The 24628-nt window shown below is 41.1% G+C and overlaps 1 protein-coding gene and 1 long non-coding RNA gene across 2 annotated transcripts; both read right to left on the minus strand.

Moving 5' to 3' along the window:
• Positions 1-237: 237 nt before the first annotated feature.
• On the minus strand, positions 238-15607 carry LOC124049212. The gene is made up of 4 exons (XM_046370550.1): positions 15182-15607; positions 9406-9525; positions 9030-9108; positions 238-1146 (listed from the first exon to the last, which is right to left on the minus strand). The coding sequence occupies exons 1-4, from the start codon at positions 15221-15223 to the stop codon at positions 1055-1057; spliced, it is 333 nt and encodes a 110-aa protein (XP_046226506.1). The 5' UTR covers positions 15224-15607; the 3' UTR covers positions 238-1054.
• A 6698-nt stretch (positions 15608-22305) lies between these two features.
• Positions 22306-24047, minus strand: LOC124049214. The gene is made up of 2 exons (XR_006841370.1): positions 23854-24047; positions 22306-22806 (listed from the first exon to the last, which is right to left on the minus strand). It is a non-coding gene; the product is annotated as an uncharacterized LOC124049214 (long non-coding RNA).
• Positions 24048-24628: the final 581 nt, after the last annotated feature.

The raw sequence follows: 24628 nt of genomic DNA on the forward strand, positions 1-24628 counted from the left end.
ATAAATAAAATTTGCCTTAGAATTGGACATAATATGGACATAAATTTAATATAACAGCCACGCTGTTTAAAAACTGTTACTCATTGTAAATTTATGGACATTTTTATAATAAATGTAGTTAATGTTCTGTTAAAATACAAGAAAAAAACTTTTTTTATCATTATTGGTATAACACCTAAAATAAAATGCTCAATGTTAATTTACAGACATTTACAGATTATGTATGTAATTTTACAGGTTTGTACACTGTTTTGTAAATAATGAAAAATAGTGTAAAAATTTAAAGTTTGTTACTGTAAAATTATGCTCATTTTTTTTTTACAGTGTATTTCTTGGCAGTGTAGTGTTGACTGTCAGAGGCTGCTTCTCATCTCTTGGCTAAGATGCTTACTATAGTATTCACACCGAAGCTGGATCATGACCAGGACTCATCAAGATTAATAGTCACTATTTATTTTACACAATACACATATAATATCAGTGCACAGTAATACAAGATATACAGTAAATTAAAATCAGCCCACTCAAAAAGAAGAACCAAAAAACATAAATTGAACATTCAGACATGTTACTTGATATGAACTACTGTATTGGAAAAAAGCCAGTCAGTAATGATATTGCTGATATTTTGATAGTTTCAATTAAAGACTGCAGTGTTATTCAGAGTAATTAAGGTTTAAATATCAGTCTTTCAACTACCTAAAGAATATAAAAACTAAATAGTTGTGGTGGAAATTTTGCTTTATTTCGTGAAAATGAAAAATGGTCATATTGTTGAAAAAATCTGGACATCACTTGGAAATAGCCATATTCTCTGAAAAACACTAATCCCCATAGCAAGAAGTTCTTTGGTTCGAACCCCAGCCAGGACCATTCTGTGTGGAATTTGTCCTTGTGTCTGTATGGATTCCCTCCAGATACTCCAGCGTCTCCCACATTCCTAACATATGTAGGTCACTTAAAAAAAAAAAACAACTCAAAAAACAAACACCAAAACATCTAAACTGTCCGGTGAATAAACAATTTGGTATTTCTGTTCATCTTAAATAGTCGGTTAGGAGGCTGTACATTTTGCCAAGGAACGCTGGGTACACAGGTAGTCACTGGTCACCTCTTTATAACCACTAGCTTCAGTTAGACCGCTTCCTGTTCAACAAATGACAAAAGAAACAGTTATGAGGAGCAGAGAAGAACTGTGCAGGAATGATACTGCTTGTTTAAATGATTGTAAATATTGTGCAAACCCTTTCCACAGAGGGCTTCATCAAGCTGCTAAAATAATGACTTTTATTCGTGTGCTTCCTGCTACGGTAAGCGTCCTGCGTCATTTCCTGTTGTTGTGTATTACTGGAGTTACTGGTGTTACGACCAGCTCCGTACTTCTCTTTAATTTAACCACGCTTAAGTTCTACTATCCACTACACCTAGTAATTTCACATTGTTACTTTGAACGCATGTTTTAGTGAAACACTTTATCACTCACTTTAGCAATTTTCATGCTAATCTTTAGCATTTTCTTTCGTTTAGCCTTCATTAAACTCTGCTAAACTAGCTTAGCTTGTTTATTAGTGATGGCTTCGCTGTCTCCCTCTCACTCTCCTGCTCTTTCCTGCTCAGTGTGTCACATGTTTAGCTATTCCCCAGTCTCATTTAATGAAAATGGTCAATATAATATAAATGTAGTTTTGTCAGGGACCAAAATGGTCCTAAGCACAAGCCCACGGTTCACCCTCAATCTGTTCATGTTTCCAACAGGTTCTCCCCACCAAGCAAAGAAACTAAATCTTATAGTTGGCAGCTCTATAGTCAGAAACGTGAAGTTAGCGACACCAGTGACCATAGTTAAATGTATTCCTTGGGGCCAGAGCGGGCGACTCCACCTCTGCCTGGCTCACCTGGAAAACAAAAACAGTCACGCACGGATGCTGTTCATTGACTTCAGCTCCGCGTTCAACACTGTCATCCCCCAACATCTGGTGAACAAGCTGAGTGAAATAGGCATCAACACTCCACTGTGCAACTGGCTGCTGGACTTCCTCACAAACAGACCGCAAACAGTCAGAGTCGGAAACAACTCCTCAGCGACCACCATCATAAACACCGGGGTGCCACAAGGATGTGTGCTTTCTCCTCTGCTGTTCACACTGATGACCCATGATTGCTGTGCCAGATCTGCAACAAATCACATCATCAAATTTGCTGACAACACAACAGTGGTGGGACTCATCAGTGACGACGACGACTCAGCATACAGGGAGGAGGTACACCAACTCATCAACTGGTGTGAGAGGAATAACCTGTCACTCAACGTCAACAAAACAAAAGAAATAACCGTGGACTTCAGGAAAAAAACAACCAACACACATCCCACTCTTCATCAATGGCCGTGCTGTGGAGTCTGTGAAAAGTTCCTTGGAGTGCACCTCACATGGACCACAAACACCACCTCCCTGGTCAAAAAAGCACAGGCAAGACTCCATTTCCTGCGGAGGATGAGAAGAGCTGACCTCCCCACATCTACACATCCCCACAGAGCATCCTGACCAGCAGCCTCTCTGCCTGGCATGGCAGCTGTCTAGCTGCAGACAAGAAGGCACTACAGAGGGTGGTGAGGACTGCAGAAAAGATCATCAGATCACCACTACCAGCCATTCAGGACCTCTACACCTCACACTGTTCCAGAAGAGCAATAACCATCATCAAAGACCCCACTCACCCAGCACATAAACTGTTCTCCCTACTACCATCAGGGAGGCGCTACCACAACATGCGGTGCCGCACAAGCAGACTGAGAAACAGCTTCTTTCCACAAGCCATCAGACTCATCAACACACTGATGAACACTCCATGAACATTCCATGACATGTCACTCGCACTTTACACTTTACTCTTTGCACCTTACATACTGCATCTACACTACTGCACATACCTGTATGTCCATTGACTGTACTTCTGCTGCTGTGACTGTGTGTGTGTGTGTATTTATTGTACATGTTTGTATCAGTATGTTGTCTTTTTACTGCACACTGTGTGTGTTTGTTTGGGTGTATGTGTATGGGTGTGTGTGCGTGTGTGTAATTATTGTCACTGTCTTACCTACATGTTAAGTTTTTAACTGCACATTGGAGACTGGTCAAACGAAATTTAAATTTTCTGTGCTAACCCCTGTTACATAGATTTTTGACAATAAAGTACACTTTGACTTTGACGTTGAATCATATCTAAAACTGCTGGCTAAGGATAAGCATAAATACAGTAAAATAGTAATACATGTCGACGTTAATGACACCTGACTGTGCCAGTCAGAGGCCATTAAAATGTTGAATTGGTGTGTACATTTGAAAAGACTACGGCAGACTCTGTAGTTTTCTCTGGACCCCTGCCCAATCTGACCAGTGATGACATATTTAGCTGCATGTCATCATTCAATCGCTGGCTGTCGAGGTAGTGTCCAGCAAATAATGTGGGCTTTGTAGATAATTGGCAGACCTTTTGGGGAAGACCTGGTCTCATTAGGAGATGGAGCAGCTCTCATGTCTAGAAATCTGACTTGAGTTTTGTATTAAACCAAAACCATGACAACCCAGAGTTGAGACCAGGAGGCAGAGTTGCAGTCCTACACCCCTCTCTGCACTTCCATTAGCACAGTTACCCACCCAAAATCCCATAGAGACTGTGTCTGTCCCCCGACCACCTAAATTAATTAAGTCACATACAAAAAGAGAAGTTATATGTAAAAATCTAATAAAGATTAACACCAACAGCTCCATAACTACAAGAAATAGGAAAATTAAATGTGGACTATTAAACGTTAAATCTCATATCATCTAGAGCTGTACTGGTAAATGAATTAACGTTGGATTATATTATAGATTTATTCTGTCTAACCAAAACCTGGCTTTAGCCAAAAGAATTTGTCACCTTAAATGAAGCCACTCCCCCTATTCAGATTAATACTCACATTCACTTCACACTCACAGGAGGTGGAGCTGCAGCCATTATTGACCCCAGCTTATCTTTCAGTCTAAAGCCTAAGGTCCACTGTCATTCATTCGAAAGCCTCATCCTTATCCTAGCCTTAGTCTTTCACACCCAACCTGGAAAACTGTACAACCAATTTTTTATTGTTGTAGTGTACCGTGCTATTGGACCATACTCTGAATTTCTACTGGAATTTTCAGAGTTTCTATTGAGTTTAGACCTTTAAACTAATAAAGTAATTGTTATGGGTGATTTCAACATCCATTTGGACAATGGTAATGATAGCCTTAACACAGCTTTTATGTCTTTGTTAGATTAGATAGATTTTGTTCGATAGTTTTTGTCAGTGTGTGCATATACCCACTGACAATTACACTGTTTCAATTACACTCTCACCTTGTTTTGATATATGTCATTGAAGTAGAACATTTAATAGTCTTTGAACAAAATCCTCTTTTACCTGACCATTGTTTATCTGACCACTGTTTAATAACTCACTGGATATATGTCTGATGGTGCTGTGGCTAAATTTAAGCAAGCGATTCTATTGTCATTTACTTCAGTATCATGTCCCAATACTGCAAAACATTACAACACTAAGGAAAAGTCTTATGCCAATTGTAGTACCTCTCAAATTGACCATTTTGAGGACAGTGCTGCAAGCTCAATAGACTCTGTTGCCTTGCTAAAAAATAAACACATAAAGCAAAAGAGACTTGCGCCATGATGTAATACTGAAGTTTGCAAATTAAAGCGATTTGCACAAAAACTTGAAATGGCATTCCTCCAAACTCACTGAATCTCACTCAATCTGGCAAGACAGCATTATGAAGAATCAGCTTTATTGACAGTATATATATTTTTACATACACACAATAAATTTGTCTTTTGCATTTGACCCATCCTTAGCTGAACACACACATGCAACACCCAGCAAATTACATGCAGTGAATCACTCCACCACACCCAAATTTTTCCTACCCATCCGGTGGGGGAATTGAACCAGTGACCCTCCGATCACAAGCCGCTTCTCCAACCTCTAGGCCACGGCTGCATACAGGAAGATCTGCCAGAGCAGCCAATGACTAAAAATTAATTGATAACAAGAATCACCCCAGGTTTCTGATCAGCAGCAATGACTTTATGACCATTTTTAATTTTCTAATGTTTAATTTTAAACATAAAAGATTCAAAATTCAACACCTGCTGACCTCTGACCTCAGCTGGTATTGATCTATCTTCATACACTGGAACCTTAGAAACAGCAGTCACAAATGACCTTCCATTGGCATCAGACAAGAGACTTACTGTATCTCTGTCTTTGTACTGTTAGACCATAGTGCTGCATTTGACACCATTGACCATTCCATCTTATTACACAGATTGGAACACCTAATTGGCATGAAAGGAACTGCATTAAGCTGGTTTCAGTGCTCTTTATCAGATTGATTTCAATTTGTTCATGTTAATGATGCATCTTCCATACTCACAAAAGTTAGTCACGGAATTCCCCAAGGTTCTATCCTCGGGCCAATATTACTCAACCTTTATATGCTCCTCATCAGTGATATTATTAGGAAACACTCCGTAGATTTTCATTGTTATGCAGATGACCACAATTGTACTTGTCAATGAAATGTTTAAAATTTTGTAATTAAAAATAGGTCAGCCTGGCTACAGTGCTGAACAGCTCTGCTCTCTCATTGGACAGCTCTGCTCCTCTTTTTATCCAAGTGTGCAGAACCTTGAGTATCAGGGGGAGGTAGTTATAGTTCATTCAAAGGTAAGGGTTGAACTCTCACCACCTCAGAACCCACCTTATCGACTCCTACAGTGAACTATTACAGTGTAGTAAGTTATATCCGATGTTTTGGATTAATATTACTTTCACATTAATGTACATATATAGTGGATATGTTTCGGGTTGAGCTCCTTTTAACTACTTTATAATGTTATAATGTTGTTATAAAAGTTGTCTTGTCTTATCCAAGATATCGCAGAGGACAGACGCCCTGGTGTTTTGGTGCACTCTGTTTTGTCTGTTTTTGTGTAAATATTGCGTGTCTGCATGCTCTTATACCAGAGAAGAGCTCATGAGCGCTCATCAGCGCGTACTCGCGGATCAGGTACTGTATGTGGAGCAAACATATCCGGACTCCTTAGTTATTGTCCTTGGCTACATTAATACGGGGAGAACACACTGGATCACTGCTACACCACAATAAGTGGAACATATCATGCAGTGCCCCGTGTCACTCTTGGTCTATCTGACCACGTCATGGCCCACCTGATTCCCACATACAGACAGAGGCTGAAGCTCGCCAAACCTGTGGTGAGTACATCTGTGGACTAGCCAGGCTGTGGAAGAGCTTTGTTTCTGTTTGGATTCAACGGAATGGGATGTGTTCAGGGCTGCTACAGATAGTCTTGATGAGTATACAGACACTGTAACCTCATATATCTAGTACTGAGAGGACAGTATTGTGCTAACACGCACCAGGGTAAGTTATAACAATGACAAACCCTGGTTCACAGCTAAATTCAGACAGCTGAGGCTAGAGAAGGAGGCTGCATTCAGAAGTGGGGATAGAGACAGCTACAAAGAGGCCAAGTACAGGTTTAGCAAGGAGGTGAGAAGTGCTAAATCACTGTACTCTGAGAAACTTCAACAGCAGTTCTCAGCTAACGACTCGGCCTCTGTGTGGAAAGGGCTTAGGCAAATCACCAACTACAAGCCTACAACTACAAAGCCCCCCACTCTACTGACGACCTGCGACTAGCCAAAAGTCTGAATGAGTTCTGCTGTCGCTTTGATGGACTATCTGCCGGCCCTGATTCCCCCACACACCCCATCAACACGGTCATTCACACCCCGCCACACCCCAGAAGACACCCCACCAGTGTCCACCCCTCCTCCTCCTCCACAGCCCTTTTTATCCAGGAGGAGGATGTTAACAATCTGTTCAGGAAACTGAACCCTCACAAGCCTCCTGGACCAGACGGTGTGTCCACCTCCACCCTGAGACACTGTGCGGATGAGCTGACTCCACTGTTCACAGACATTTTCAACACCTCTCTGGAGTCATGCCATGTACCAGTCTGCTTCAAATCCTCCACAATAGTTCCGGTCCCCAAGAAACCAAGGATCACTGGACTTAATGACTACAGACATGTGACACTGACATCTGTAGTCATGAAGTAATTTGAGCTCCTGGTTCTGTCCTACCTCAAGTCCATCACAACCCCCCTACTGGACCCCCTGCAGGTCTGTAGACGATACAATCAACTTAACCCTGCACTTCATCCTGCAGCATCTGGACTCCCCGGGAACCTACGTTAGGTTCTTATTTGTGGACTTCAGCTCTGCCTTCAATACAATCCACCCAGCTCTCCTCCAAGACAAGCTGTTTGCTGAACGTGCCTGACCCCATCTGCCAGTGGATCACTGACTTCCTGACAGACAGGAAACAGCATGTGAGGCTGGGGAAGAATGTCTCGGACACCCGGACCATCAGCACCTGTACCCCCAAGGCTGTATACTTTCCCCTCTGCTCTTCTCCCTCTACACCAACTGCTGCACCTCCGGCCACCAGTCTTTCAAGCTGATTAAGTTTGCAGACGACACCACCCTCATCAGACTCATCTCGGACGGGGACAAGTCTGCATACAGGAGGGAGGTGGACCGTCTGGTGTCCCGGTGCGGCAACAACCACCTGGAGCTGAACGCCCAGAAGACAGTGGATATGATCATTGACTTTCGGAAAGTGCCAGCTCTATCGCTGCCCCTCACCCTGACAGACACCCCCATCTCAATGGTAGACTCCTTCCGTTTCCTGGGTACCACCATCACCCGGGATCTCAAGTGAGAGCTGACCATCAGCTCCCTCATCAAAAGGGCCCAGCAGAGGATGTTCTTCCTGCGGCAGCTGAGGAAACTCAAGGTGCCAGCCAAGATGATGGTTCAGTTCTACATGGCCATCCTCACCTCCTCCATCACCATGTGGTACGCTGGGGCCACTGCCAGGAACAAGCACAGACTGCAGCGTGCTGTGTGCTCTACCGAGAAGGTGATCAGGTGCAGCCTTCCATCCCTCCGAGACCTGTACATCTCTAGGACTCTGAGGCATGCAGGTTGGATCACAGCTGACCCTTCTCACCCTGGACATGGACTCTTTGAGAAATTCCCTTCTGACAGGATGTTACGGTCAATTTGGACCAAAACCTCACACCACAAGAACAGCTTCTTCCTCTGTGCTGTTGGACTGTTGAACACCAACTGATTAAAATATCTGCACTTTAGCTACTTCTGTACAGACACTGATCTATGCTCATGTCATGATCTACCTGCTGACCATTTGCACTGTTTACCTCACCTACTTGCACTACTTCCACTCTGTACTACCTTACTGTTGTACTACCTAAAGAACCATATTTATTTTACTTATCTTATTTTATTTTGTTTTACTTTATTCTATTTGATCTTATTCTATTATTATATGTTACTCGTTGTCTTTCGTTTTATGTATGCAACAATCACAAAGACAAATTCCTAGTAATGTGAAACATCTTCACTTATATGGCAATAAAGACAGTTCTGATTCTGATTCTGATACGTTTTTATGTAAACTTGTGTCCCTTAAAAAAAAGTAAATGCAAATTTAGGTTCTTGACTGACTACTGTCTTGATGGCTACTACTACTACTATTGTGTCAAATCATGGTTCATGGTAAATCATGGTTCTCCAGTCCCAATTTTAGTTTAAGTGTCTGACCAACATTAGTACTATATAGTAATACTACTTCTACTACTATTTATTATAATAACAATAATAATACATTTTATTTTAAGTACCTATGTAAGGTAAGGACTGTTGACATGCAGAAGATAAGATATTAAAAATCTTCAAACAATAAAGACATTTGGCTAAACAGAATTCACAGAAAATGAGTTTAGTATTAGTTAACTACAGTTTAAAAATAAATAAGTAACCTGAATGATTGGCTAAAGTGTGTCAATAGTTCCATCAGCATACTGTTGTTTGATCTTACCTTCCATGAGATTGAAGAGGTTGCAGTAGTTGGCTCCGTGATCTTTGATGGCATACCAGGCCTCAGAGATGGACATGGCCTACAGAGATAGTTACAGCTTTGTGTGTTAAATAACAGAATCATACACACACAGGAATAAGGACAGATATCTTGAAAAGAAAAAAACTGTTAAGTCAGACAGAAAGGAAAGAGGGAGACAGAAATAAAGGCAAAAAGCACAGAAAAAGCAAAAGTGGTACAGAGAGTGGATACACATTCAGACTTAGAGGAACCATTATCTTTATTTCTTGACAGTAGTGGGATGAAAGGGTGAACTTAGTCAATTTAGTTTTACAACATTTGAGAGATAATGAATTAGAGCAGAGTGAAAACCCACCGAAACGTGACAGCAAGTGAAAAAGTGATAGGAGACCAGCCGGAAGTTGACGTCATCCACAAACCTCTTAAAAGGAGTGGTTTTTTTGGCTGCTATAAAGTGGATAGAAGCAGATTCCAGCTGCAGAGAGAGCAAATCATGTTTCATTAAAAGCCATTGACCTAAAACTGTGATTATTAGGGCCTGGGCACTAAAATAGTAAATAATAAAAGGGTCCTTTTATTATTCACAAGGTTTTTCTTCATTATTATTATTAGGGTCCTCGTTCTGACAGTACTCACAGGGTTTTTCTCTTCTATTATTATTATTTTTTTAGATATACTTGAAGCCCAAAACAAGGCCTTTCCCCTAGACAAAAACTCACAAAAAGACATGGGCTCCAAAAATTGGCGTGGTAGTACCAGCTTGAATTTTTTTGGACAAAACAAGTTTGCATGGCCACAGCATATGACTGACGTGTATGAAAAATGGCAGACCTAAGCATCTCATCTCATCTCACCTCATGTCTCTTGATTCTATGATGCAAAGAAAGTTGGCCGCTTTGGATTTTCTGTGAAAATTGCCTTAAATCAGACACTATTTTGAAATCCTTAAACTTCAGTGTCAGTGTATTATTAGCAACTTCAGGATCTTAACTTATCAAAAACGTCAGTTGTGCTCACAGGATATGGCTGTTACAGGTTCTCAAATTTTTTTCCCCAAAAAAACAGGAAGTTTTGCATAACTCCATCATGCAGAGTCCAATCGGGCCCAAACTTTCGACATGTGGTCATCCTTCCACCCTGAGTACAAGTATATGACAGTATTTGCTGATAGTCACAGTGCCACCTAATGGCAACAGGAAGTAGCATGTTGTATTCTTTGTTGTATTTCTTTGCATTACTACCACCAGAACCACACCAAATTTGGTAAATACTTCAGTAAATAAAGTATGAAGTTGTTGGGACCATGTGCTGTCATGTGTTGGTGAGAACAATAGAGAGGCCTACATGTGACCCATAAAGCCTGACTTAGAGTGACTAACCGTTAGAAATCTATTTTATGGCATACGCCTAGTCATAAATTCCTGAGCTCAAACTCCGAACGAGCACGGACATTGGCTGCGTGCCAGCCATCCCTAAAGAATCTACGGTGACGTCACTCAGGTAATAAAAGCTCAGTGCGAAACTCAGTCGTCGCTTTTTCCCGTGCATAAGGACAGTGGAGAGCTGTGAAGTTCTCTACAACTTAGTCGCCGAAAGGGAGCAACTCCTCAAACGTTTGAGCATCACCATCTTAAATCCTAGGTCACAGTCTCTCGCAGGCTGAGAAATCGACTGTAGTGTGTTTCGCTTCTTTTTTCCATTTTTTTTCTCCTCCAACGTGTATCGCTACAACCAGCTGATTACACGCGAACGAGGACCACGCGCGCCAACTTTGTTAAAGCAAAACAAAGTTTGTTAATTCACCGGTGATTTTTCCCCCGCTACCGCCGAGGGACCACTGTGCCGCATCATCTGAGACGCAGATCGTCAGCATCCGCCGAGGACAACGCTGCGACCGCTCAAGCGGACTGTTAAACTTCCAACTCAGAAGGATCGGAGCAACGAAGAGTAAGAGGCTTATGTCTGGGCAGAGATAACGTAAAATAGATTTGTTTACACATGCTTTGTAACTTTGTAAGTGCTGCATTTAATTGATTTTGGTGACCGATCACCCACTTCCGCCGGCTCAGCGAACCCACGTGTCACTAGTTAAAGGACCAATAGCTGAGCGGATAAACTCTGGTTTACTGACTCCGCTATTGTGTGGTGATAAACGGGTTTCCAGAGACGTGAAGTGGTTTATTTTCCTATTTGGGTGTATTCTTCGTTCTTCTATCTCTTTCCTTTCTTCTTTATACTAATCCTTCTGAACAGTGAGGCGAAAGCCCGACCACGTACCGTAACCAAGCGGTACGTGGCTCCCAAAGGCTTTCGTCCATGGTTCTTGTCTATGGTCACGCAAAACAGGCCACGTGAGCCATTACCACTCTGGCCTGAATAACATGCTTGACGTGTTCCTCTGTAGCCATTGTGAGTACTGTTAAATTACTATTGTGTTATTCTGCTGATTTAATGTGCTGATTAATTTGATGTTTCGTGTGCTATTTTAATTTGCTGTTTGTGGCTACTTATTCTTTGTGCTGGCTCCCCCTAGTGTAGTTATTCACCTTCCTTTTTTGTCAAAGTCAAAGTCAAAGTGTACTTTATTGTCAAAGATCTATGTAACAGGGGTTAGCACAGAAAATTTTAAATTTCGTTTGACCAGTCTCCAATGTGCAGTAAAAACTAAAAACTAAAACTAAACATGTAGGTAAGACAGTGACAATAATTACACACACACGCACACACACCCATACACATACACCCAAAACAGGCACACACAGTGTGCAGTAAAGGACAACATCCTGATACAACTATGTACAATAAAAATACACACACACACACACACAGTCACAGCAGCAGAAGTACAGTCAATGGACATACCGGTATGTGCAGTAGGATGCAGTATGTAAGGTGCAAAGAGTAAAGTGCGAGTGACATGTCATGAAATGTTCATGGAGTGTTCATCAGTGTGTTGATGAGTCTGATGGCTTGTGGAAAGAAGCTGTTTCTCAGTCTGCTTGTGCGGCACCGCATGTTGCGGTAGCGCCTCCCTGATGGTAGTAGGGAGAACAGTTTATGTGCTGGGTGAGTGGGGTCTTTGATGATGGTTATTGCTCTTCTGGAACAGTGTGAGGTGTAGAGGTCCTGAATGGCTGGTAGTGGTGATCTGATGATCTTTTCTGCAGTCCTCACCCCACCCTCTGTAGTGCCTTCTTGTCTGCAGCTAGACAGCTGCCGTGCCAGACAGAGAGGCTGCTGGTCAGGATGCTCTCGATGGCACCCCTGTAGAAGATGGTGAGTGCAGATGTGGGGAGGTCCGCTCTTCTCATCCTCCGCAGGAAATGGAGTCGTGCCTGTGCTTTTTTGACCAGGGAGGTGGTGTTTGTGGTCCATGTGAGGTCTTCTGTGATGTGCACTCCAAGGAACTTTGTGCTTTTCACCGACTCCACAGCACTGCCATTGATGAAGAGTGGGATGTGTGGTGGTTGTTTTTTCCTGAAGTCCACAGTTATTTATGTGTTTTGTTGACGTTGAGTGACAGGTTATTCCTCTCACACCAGCTGATGAGTTGGTGTACCTCCTCCCTGTATGCTGAGTCGTCGTCGTCACTGATGAGGCCCACCACTGTTGTGTCGTCAGCAAATCTGATGATGTGATTTGTTGCAGATCTGGCACAGCAATCATGGGTCATCAGTGTGAACAGCACAGGAGAAAGCACACATACTTGTGGCACCCCGGTGTTTATGATGGTGGTCGCTGAGGAGTTGTTTCCGACTCTGACTGTCTGCGGTCTGTTTGTGAGGAAGTCCAGCAGCCAGTTGCACAGTGGAGTGTTGATGCCTATTTCACTCAGCTTGTTCACCAGATGTTGGGGGATGACAGTGTTGAACGCGGAGCTGAAGTCGATGAACAGCATCCGTGCGTGACTGTTTTTGTTCTCCAGGTGAGCCATGCAGAGGTGGAGTGCTGTTGCTATGGCGTCATCAGTGGAGCGCTTGGGGCGGTATGCAAATTGATATGGGTCCAGAGTAGTGGGGAGGGTGGATGTAATGTGGGCCTTTACTAGTCTTTCAAAGCACTTCATCATGATGGGAGTGAGTGCTATGGGTCTGTAGTCGTTTAGTGATGATGCTGGTGACTTCTTTGGTAGTGGTACAATGGTGGTCGCTTTGAAGCTTGCTGGTATGGAGGCTTGGTTCAGAGAGGTGTTGTAGATGTCTGTGAGAACATCAGTGAGTGAGTCTGCACAGTCTCTGAGCACACGCCCAGGAATGTTGTCTGGACCTGCAGCTTTTCTGGGGTTCACCTTGAGTAGGGTCCTCCTCACGTCTGCTGGGTCCAGTTGAAGTGTATTGTTGTCTGGGCTGTGACTGACTGGATGCCTTGCCACAGGCGTCTTGGATCTTTTGTATCTGTGAAGTGGGAGTTGATTTTCTGTCCATAGGCACGCTTGGCTGCTCTCACGCCCCGGTGCAGGTTGGCCCTGGCCGATTTGAGGGCCTCCTTGTCCCCAGACTTGAAAGTAGTGTTTCGTGCTCTCAGGAGCTCACGTACCTCCCTGGTAAACCAGGGTTTTTCATTTGCTCTTACTGTAATGTCCTTGGTGATGGTTACATCTTCCATGCATTTTGTTATGTATCCAGTAACAGAGTCAGTGTATTCGGTGAGGTTGACGTGCTGGTTGGTGGTGCCATCATTCGATCTTAGCCGGCCGCCATTTTGTTTGTTTTTAGCCTGTAGCTTGTTAGCCGCCCTCTGACTAGCTTGCTTGCCGCCATTTTGTTTGTTTTTAGCCTGTAGCTTGTTAGCCACCCTCTGGCTAGCTTGCTTGCCGCCATTTTGTTTGTTTTTAGCCTTTAGCTTGTTAGCCGCCCGCTGGTTAGCTTGCCTGCCTCCATTTTGTTTGTTTTTAGCTTTAGCTTATTAGCCGTTCTCTGGCTAACCTGTTAGCCTTCATTTTGTTTGTTTTAGCTGTCGCCCTGCTAGCTCGTTAGTCTCTTCCTTGTTTGTCGTCTACCGCCAGTGTTAACTTTCTCTCTCTCTATATACACATACACACACACCCATATACACACACACTGTTATGAATGTCTTTTGCTGCTGTATCTGTCCACCTATTGTAGCTAGTAGTTTAGTGTGCACTCAGAAACTTAAACTATAATAGCTTTGTTTTGAAGTGATATTTGTCTTTGGATGCTTGTTACTCTAATAAACTCTGTTATAGTTTAACCTGTCGTGGACTGTGCTTATTGTGGAAGGTATTAATGACAACAGTTGGATCCGTGACAGCCAGTGCTCGAATTTACCCTTTCAAACATTAAGAGACTGTTTTCCTATCAATCAATTTGGCTATTGGTCCCTGGTGACAGGGTGGTGCCCCGATATTTATGTGTATTAAGCATACACTGATTTTGTTCAATGATTATTTCCCATAATCATTGACTCTTTGCCAATAACCAAATTACTCCTACTAAGTCGCACAACAAAGTCTTTGATGATGCATCAGAGTGAAAACAGTGATGTTTTCTTTAAACAAGCTTCCTGTGGCAGCACGGCAAATTTTGATGTTGCTAATGTTGCCAAAAAAGAGAAATTTGTCCAATCTGCCCCAAACGTCACTGTTTGATGACAGTGGTGTCCTGCAGACAAGTGAAAGTTTAGCCTCAGTCATGGCGTCACCCACTGGTAACAGAATGTATCAAACTCTCTCTCTTTTGGGTGTACTGATCCTAGCATTAGTTGATCCTACTTGATTAGATCAGGTTGTAAGGACAGCCTCAAGACCTTGATGATTCTTTATTATGAAGTTGATGAGGTTTTGTCAAATGCTGTTGCCATGGCAATGCATTCTTCAGCATGAAACAGGAAGTTGTGTTTGAGAGGCTAGGAATGCTCAAAACCTTAGGAAACGTGGCACACTTGTCCCAAGAGGAGAAAAGTAATATTTGAAATAGGTTTCTGTATTGAATGTGGGAAGATGACTCCATAGCGCCACTCACAAAATCTGAAGGAAGTAACCCTTTGTTGAAGCCATATGACTAGTGAGGCTACAAACCTGAAAAATTTAACAACATTACACCTACAGGATTTAACTCTGTGACAGTTCAATAAACTGCAAGGGTCACGCACACTGACTCACTCACACACACCTTATAAAGGCATCTCTGACCTCCCATGGTGCACCCCTCCATGGTTCTCCACTTGTTAATCTGTGAAACTAGAGTGTCATAAACCACTTTACATGGTATCCCAAAATACCTGTGACAGAAAAACAAGCAGTCAGAATCAGAAATGTCTAAATACTTTCAATTATTAGGGAAATGATAGAACATAATGCCATCTACTACAATAATAAATTCAGCCTTAATGAAGTTAAGCTGTTCTGCTGATGTGGACACAGCGTAAGAAAGAACTAAATACATTCCAACATGTTTAATGTTGTCAGTATCTTTTTCTTCTATCTTTTTCTTATCTTTTTCTTCTTTTCAAATCACTGTCTGAAGGACAGATGACTATAATGTTTTCTGGTATACATCTTAAAATGCTTTAAATGACCTCATGGCCGTTCCTGTAGTGCCACTACCGAGTGTTGTCTTGTTGTAAAACAGCAGCATACAGTGGTAGTGAGTGGGTGTTTAGAGGTCCTCTGTCAGGTTTTACTTTTCTCCTGCTCTTCATCATGTTCTTTCTTTCTGTTCTGTTCTTTATAATTTGTCTACCCAATCACAATTACAAAAGCAGTCATGCAAGTAAGTCATGTGCAAGTCGTTAGTGGAAGGTTGCTACAGTGGTCTGACTTATTTAACCACTCACTATGAATTCTCTCACATCAAGTTAAATGCTGAAAAGCCATTCTATATTTCTGATGTGTAAAAGTCAAGCATTATGAAACAATGTGATTGATTAAAAACTGAACAGGCAATGTGGAACACTGAACATGTTACCCTCAACAGGACTGATGGAATGACAGAATATCCTTTAATGGTCACTACAACTTGAACCAAAACCTCTTGAGACTTCGAGTCAAACACACTTTTATTACTTTTATTAATTCTATGACTGTGCTAATCGCTGATATTTTCAGAGATAGTCATATTGTATAGTTATATAAATAGTAGTTAAACTATTTATACTATTTATACTATTAAATAATAGTTAATCAAATCTTAGTTTTTGCATATAAGCATATATAACATTTCTGTCAAAAATAAACACAAAAGAAAACATACCATTCTACTTTACACTGGGCATGTAGAGGGGCGGCATAGCAAAACTCAGAGGTGCCAGCTGCCAGTAGAACTGCAAGAAACCAATGGACTTGATGCATTCTGCTCCAAAAAGCCCCAACAAAAATCAACCTGGACTCAATGCTCACAATGACAACAGCTCTTCTAACTGAGAGAGATAAAAGGAGGAGTAAGACAGAAATCATAAGATTATCATGTGCTTTTCTGAAAAGGAAGCAGCCTAAATTCAATTTACTTCTTCTGGAACAGAAAGAAAAAAAGAGATGCTTCAAATATGTCCAGGAACCAGAGACACCTAGAGGCAGTATATGATAGAACAGAAAATTGCCTCTGTCTGTCCATCCACTGCTGCTGCGGCTTCAATAAATGCTACAGTGACCACTGCGAAAGCAGCATGTACAGGTTATACCCCTGCATCTGGAACACAGAAAAAATAAGGAGTTAACCAATTACCTATTTGTCTTAAAAGTTTTATTATAACTACATTATTTGTTACCACCAGCACTCTTATTGCTAGATGCTGCTATTTATGGATGAATGTACAGTAGCTAAGCAGTGAAAAGCACATACACCAAAAGGGTCAGGGACATAAAAAAAGGCATCCTCCTTTTTGAGTAAGTTTATGTTTAGGAGGGCCCAGGGCCCTGACTTAACCAGGTTAGCAATTACAGAATTGCATCAATTCTACAAACAAACTGATATAGAATACAGCAATAATGAGCTAGACCAACTGTCTTGAGGAGACTTTATACACAGTGCCAGCACCTTTCAGCACAGAGTCTTCATCAAGAGGTTTTACACAAAACACAGTGGGTGTTATTTCCCATGTTTTGCCTGAAAAGCTAAAGAAAGTTTGCATGTGTGAAATTCAGTCTTGGATGTGGGTCATCATTTCTGTTTCTGAGTTATTTAATATTAACTTGAAGATAAACTTAAAACAAATCTTATTTCAGTGTCAAGACAAGTATGAGGGCAAAACAAACTTAGTAACTCTTCTTCATCTTTTACAGGTAGAAGAATAATTTCACCTTTTCCAAATCAAAATAAAGTGTAATATTATGGATCTCATCATGAAAAGACAATACAGGACACCGTACAAATTCAGTTCCAGTTATGTATTCCAGTTCAGTCCAGTTCAAAGAATATATGACATTTCATTTCAGTTCAAGTTCAGTTAAAAAAGATAAAAATCCCAGCATTCCTCCTGGTCAGCGGATCCTTTCACTGGTACAATGCTAGTCTGTGGGTTTGGCTTGCCATCTTGTGTCTATTGTGTGCATCTCTCTTCACAGGCAGAATATTCATTTTAAGACAAATTTCAAACAGGGTAAGAAACAAACAACATACAAAACAACCAAACAAAAAAAAAACCCATACTGGTTTATTTACATATAATTTTCATAAATTATCAGCCATGTAGGTATTATATTATAAGTATAAACATAGTCTAAACATCTCTTGCTTTGCTTCCTGTTTCCTCTGCTCACTCTGCTATATTTTCCTGCCCCTCTTTGCTCCTCTCAATTCCTCTCTACACGTGCTACATGACACAGTGCAGGGGGAAGTCTCTTAAAGGGAAGTGTCATTGTTTATGGAAAATTGCAATGAAAAAAATTAACACTTTTAACTGAAAATGATTTTAATGACTGTTTCTATTGATTGTGTCATTTCTTTTTATGCAGGTTAGAAACAGCTAACACTTGCATTAAATACTGCAACTGACTCATCATTTAGAACTCCTACAACTACTACTCACCCTGAGGTTTCTTCCATATTTTCCTGTTAAAGGTTTTTCTGGGAGTTTTTCCTTAGTCGATGTGAGGGTCAAAGGGCAGAGGATGTTGCTGATGTTATGTTATGTCCTTTGAGACAAACTGCTTGTAAAAATGTGCTATACAAATAAAGTTGTCTTGTCTTGTCTTGTCTACTATTCCAAACACCTTAGGGACGTGGAATGAACAGAGAATGTTGATTGTAGGCTATTTGATACAGACTTCCCCCAAATTACTCTAGCATAGCATAATATTGTCATTACTCCTAATTTTTTAAAAGATCAGTAGAAGTAGAATAGTAGAACGAAAGCATCAATAATATGGTGGCACACACGTATGCAGCAGCTTTGCTCTCGGAGTGGTTGTTGTGGCACTATACAGCATTGCAAAATCCACCTTAAAGAAAGGCACCAAGCAGGCAAAAGCAGCCTACAGGAGGAAGACCAAGGGACACTTCAGCAACGGACACCTCTGGTGTGTTTGGCAGGGCATCCAGCACCTTACAAACTTCAACCACAGTAACCTGGCTGAGGAGGTCAACCATTTCTTTGAAGTGACTGTGACTTCCATCTTCAATCTCTCTCTGTCCTCCTACACGGGCCATAAAAATCTACCACCATTGTGCCTGTCCCCAAGAAAACATCTGTCAGCAGGTTAAATGACTACTGTGGATTAATAAATATTTACTGTGCCTTATTCTGTTATATGCTTTGGTATAATTCATAATGTTATAATCATGTAGAACTGGTTGTTTGTCTCAGTACTGCACACTCTTAGGGAGATAGAGGCATCATGCATAGTAGGAGAAGGACACCATATCTCAAGTCACTCTGACCGACGGGCGAAGACACTGATACACCACCCCTCCCCTCTGGCTTGAGTGTAAAGGTGTTGAGACTAGCAACCGGTGTTATCTTAAAGTATATATAATGATGTACTTCCTTGAGTGCTTTAGATCCCACTTGGATCTCGGACAAGTACTCTGTGGTGGAATCTCCAAAGATCTTTGTGTCTAAATAAATAACTCTGTTTTAAGGCTATTCAACGACTCTGTTTTAACTCTCTCTAATCAACCTGCTCGGGGAAGCAAGTGTGCTTCAACACTACACATTGGATCGTACCTCCACCATAATTAAGTGCTTTGAAAGGTGGGTTTTAAAGCACATTAAATCCTACTTTCCCCACAGTTTAGATGAGCATCAGCTTGCATATAGAGCCAACAGGTCAACATCGGATGCCATCAACGCAGCTCTCCACACTCTCCACAACCTAGCTCTTATAAATATAAAATGCTGTTTGTAGATTTTAGTTCCGCATTTAACACCATCGTCCCCAGAAGAATAGTGTCCAAACTTCACAGCCTGGGTGTCAGCCACCACACATGCAGATGGATCAAAGACTTTTTAACAGACTGTCCACAGTCATTTAGGCTGGGATCCCATCACCCCCCAGGGTTGTGTACTGAGTCCTCTGCTTTACACCTTATACACCCATGACTGTACAGGTGTCAAACTCATTTTAGCTCAGGGGCCAAATCTCAAATCAAATTTTATATCCCGGGCCAAACAGGATAAAATTTGATCTTAAAAAGAAATATGAGGTTGAAGGACTATTTAAAGCAGGGGTGTTAAACTCATTTTAGCTCAGGGGCCACATGGAGGAAAAAATTTTCATAAGTAGGCCAGACCAGTAAAATCATGGATAATCACTTAAAAATAACAACATTTTCAGATTGTTTTCTTTGTTTTAATTCAGTCCAAAATAGAATGAGCATATTCTGAAAATGTGCACATCACAAACAACCCTCTTGACAAAACACAGGAAAAAAATTGGTGCAATTTCAAGAACACAATGCTTCAGTGATTGGAACTGAAACTTTGTGTCAGTGTATCTACAAAGGCATACAACTTTAAGTCACAGGTTATCTCAGATTGAACACAAACAAACAACTCTGCTAGGTATCTGTGGGATTTTTTGCTTTTCTTATTAAAATTAGAATAAGATTTCTTATCATTCATATTTAATTAAAAAAGTTTTCTTTAAAGTTTAATCTGAAACAAATGTCAGAGATCTCAAACTAATCCGTTTCAAACACTAATTCTCAGACAGTACCAAATACCTTATTTTGTCATTTCAACATTTTAATCCTGCACTAACTCATCAAACCATATAAACCAGACCTGGGAATTTTACGGCCCCTGGGCCGCATACGGCCCTTTGGTTTACTCTGACCAGCCAGTGTAAGGTTATTTGGAAATGATCAAATAAACATGTTTTTTGATTTCACATATGCATAACGCTGCCATACTTTTATTTCGAAGTTGAATTTATTCACTGACACGATACGTAGGCTTCAGACGTGCATATCATTGGATCGTTGTCAGAAGACGTTGTTAGCCCCAGAAATGTCCGATCAAGCTAAAAAATAAAGGTAGATGTCGAATGCAAGGTTTTTAACAAAAAAATTGGACTGCTAAGTATTTATTTATTGAAGTCAGAAGTAAAGTCGTGTGTTTAGTTTGCGGGGACCAGATAGCCGTGTTTAAAGACTACAACTTGAGTCGGCATTACCAGACGAAACACGCAGAGAACTGTGATGCTGAAAGGGCGCGGACATCGGAAGCTTTGCTAGCTAAGCTGCAAAAGCAGCAAGGCTTTTTTTTTTTTACCAAGCTTCCCGCATCCAGGATGCAGCAACCAAGACTAGCTTTGTTATATCCCACAAAATCGCTAAAAACAGTAAGCCATTCTCGGACCGAGAATTTGTCAAGCACTAATATGCCCTGGAAAAAAAAGAAGCATTTGAACATGACCCACTGTCCAGGCGAACTGTGACGAGAAGGGTCGAGGACATTGCGGGGAATCTGGAGCTTCAGCTGCAATGTGAAGTGGCAAGTTTTGACTTTTTCTCCTTGGCTTTGGACGAGAGCTGTGATGTTCGCGACACAGCTCAGTTACTGGTATTTGTCCGTGGGATAACGCAGGACTTCAAGATTACGGACTGGCAGGTGTCACAACGGACGGTTGTCCAAATCTTACAGGGAAAAATGTCGGTCTTTGTGACTGACTGAAAATGTTCACTAATTTGAGTCACAAATGGTAAAAAAAAAAAAAGTTCATATTTTGTGTACCATTGTTTTGTGAATTTTGACTGAATAAATTAAATTTTTACAAGGCAACTTCACTTTTTATTGCCTAACTATAACATACTCTTACCAGCCTGTGAAAACAATGCTATTTACTGCTTTTTATAAAGAAATACAATTAGTAATATGCAGAATTGAGTTCAGTCTTTTGGTCTAGCCCTTCACAGTGTTTTCTGTTTCTCATATGGCCCCATGGAAAAAATAATTGTCCACCCCTAATATAAACTAAGATAGAAGAAGGTTGAGTTACTCCCTGCCTTCTAGGCTACACCTCTGCAATGTATGTACAATGCAAACCAGTTATCAACTGAAGCAACTGGTATTATTACAGTAAATCACACACTGTTCACTTTCTTTAAATCTCCACATACATTCATTTTCACAGAACTACATCAGGGAGCAGTGTCCTCTGCATCATTTTAATGGGGTTACCCACTGTTTATTTTACTCCTGAAACCTGGCGTCTTTTAGCTTTCACAAGTCCATCAACATCAGGCGTCACATCCTGTGTGGCAACCAGTTTCAGGATGTCATTCAGGTGTTTGTGCGTGAGCGTTGAGCGCAGCTTTGTTTTATTTATATTCATTACCGAGAAAACCTGCTCACAAAGATACATGATTCCAAACATGCACAACACTTTTGCAGCAAGCGCTGTCAAGTTGGGGTAACCTGGTAAGAGATGCTTATAAAATGTGTCCAAGTCAGCTGCGACAAATTTGCCTTTCAAATTCGAGTCACACTGCAAGTCTATTAGTTCAAGTTGAATGTTGACAGGCAGATCAGAGGCATTCACAGTGAATGATGAGCAAAACACTCTGAAGTCTTTCTCCAGTTCTCCAAAAATCTGAAAGCTGTGCTCAAACTCCCGCAAAAGTCCTGTTAATTTATCTTTGAATCTGTCCCTTTTTTGAAGTATCTGTCTTGGCACACCTGGATTTTTTTTGCTTATTTTGACTATGAAAGGGTCAGAAAATGTCCTTTGAATAAGTTCTTTGCCCCTTTTCCCAGAACACTTGGACTTTTCAATATTTAGCAGTAATTTACAATTTACTACATGTCACAAGAGTGTAACAGCAGTTTAAAATGAAGAAAAACAAAAAATTCAAAATTTGATTTTAAGAGTTTTAGTAGGAAAAACAATGCAATTGAACATGAACAACAGGTTTTGTATGTTAAAATTTTAAATCTGACAAGTATAAAACTATTTACAATAAAATTTCTGATTCTTTGTCTCTAAATGTGCAAAAACAGTGCATAAAATGTAAACTATGTACAGGCGTTTTTTATTATACAGGGCAATTCCCTCCTCCCTGCCTCCTGAAAGTCCTTGGTGGTACTGCCAGTGACAGTTTCTGTCTGGCTACAAACACAGGCCCACATCACAGGTCTCACACTTCCAGGGAGTGCTCTTGGTGCAGAGATTGTAGCGCCGTCGCCCCATGCTGGCTCTATGCCCTTTGGTCTGTCAGTTGCTTGTGGGGACAGGTAGGTGCTGACCTGGGGTCTTCTGAAGGCCACCTTTCAAGTCAACCCCAAGGAGGTGTGCAGTAAGCTCCTCCTGGAACTACTGACGGGTCATAGGCCTCTCCTGCAGGGTGGCACAGCGAGTCTTGTGGATGACAAAGGAGTTTGTCACAGCAATGTGAACAATTTATTTTCATTTCATAGCACATACACAGTATAGCTGTTCCTGGACAAACATAAATATATACATACATTATAAGGTAACTTATATTTGATGTAAATGTATAGTATATTTTAGGCATACAAGCTTTCTGCTTTTGCCTGTTTCAGTCTCACATTGACTGTTCATTTTGTAAGGTGTAGAGTATTATGTTGTGTGACTGTCACAAAAATAAACTGAACTGAACATACAAACAAGACTTGGTAACGTTACACTATTCTAAAAATTTGCCTAACGCATTGCACAGTTCGAAACATGGCGCATGCATTGAAAGTACAAATATGCGCACATAGTACTGTCATGCTTGGTGTTTTTTGCTATGCTTTGTCTTTTGGTTTTGAGTCCACATGCCATGTTTCTTGTGTTTCTATTTGTTATGTTCAAGGTTTTTGTCATGTCCTGTTTTATTTTGAAAGTGTCTCTTCCCCTGTGTGCCCTGTTTTCATGTAGCTTTGCTTTTGGTTTTAATGATTGCTTTCTCTCTCCTAATGTGTGTCACCTGTGTCTCGTTGTCGTGTCTATTTAGTCCTTGTCTTCCCAGTCACCTTGGTCAGAGCGTTTTTGTATTGTCTTTAGTTCATGCCAGGAGACCATTGTCTTGCCATGCCATGCCATGCCATGCCATGCCATGCCAGGCCAGGAGTTTTTGTCTTAGTTTTTCTATCATCCCTTACCACAGTAAGTGTGTGCTTTGTTGAGTTTCTTGCCTTAATAATGAAAGACTAAAAGTTTGGACCTGTACCTCGCCCGCCTGCCTGCCTGCCTTTTTGACTCTGCATCGGGGTTCAGCCGTTTTCTGCGTCAGCCACGACGCCCATTTGTGACAAGCACAAACTAAAAGACTTAGTACACTGTTCTAAAACAGTCACCACACAATACAAGCGTTGGTTTACACATACAATAATATATACAAAGTAAAAACTAGCTAGTGAGGGCTTCATTCATCCAGAAAGTCAGCTCGTCTAACGTTACCTTTCCTCGCCAGAAGTTGCTCCTTTGGTTTCAAAACCTCTCTAAATCTCCATGGAGGTTTTATCACACGGGAGGGTCGTTTTGCTGACAACTTTATTCTTTTCTTGCTCTTGTAAATGTTATCTTTCACCGCTCTCTTTCATCCCCAGAAACAACGGGGCTATTCGTGGGCTTCCGAGTGCAATTACCGTAATGACACCATATTGACTGTAAAGTGCAATGTCTCAGCTTTTAGAAAACGTTTTTCCAGATGGAGCAAACTTTTAAGTAATTACGGTAATCCAAAGTGTGCTTGCACAAACGTGCCATCACCGACACATCAGGGATGAAAAGTCTTCACTTATGGAGTTTGGTATACTCAATAGGCAAGGCACAGGCAATAGATTTCAGTAGTGTTGAATAAAATGAATCAGTTCATAAAAATTCTCCAGTCATTTATGGCAAAGAGAGACCATTTCAATTTGCACTTCGACCATGTAAAAACTGTGCTCCAACATGTTTTAGAAACAGGCAAGCTAGCGAAAAAAACAGTGTAATGGATTGTTTGGTTGTTGTTGTTTTAACTTTAGCAAAAGTAAACCACGTGTTAAACTCTTGACCTTCAGGCTCACTATTGCCCCTGTCTGTGAGGCAGAGGTACAGCAAGCTTATTCCTTGTGGATTTTTGTCTGATCAAAAAGACTAAAATATTACACACATATGTGAAATACATTACCGAACACTATGGCAACTAAGACGTATAATAAAAGTTTCTTCAAGCAGGATATTAGAAACA

The sequence above is a fragment of the Scatophagus argus genome, chromosome 18, assembly GCF_020382885.2.
Source record: "Scatophagus argus isolate fScaArg1 chromosome 18, fScaArg1.pri, whole genome shotgun sequence".
NCBI classification, from domain to species: Eukaryota; Metazoa; Chordata; class Actinopteri; family Scatophagidae; genus Scatophagus; species Scatophagus argus.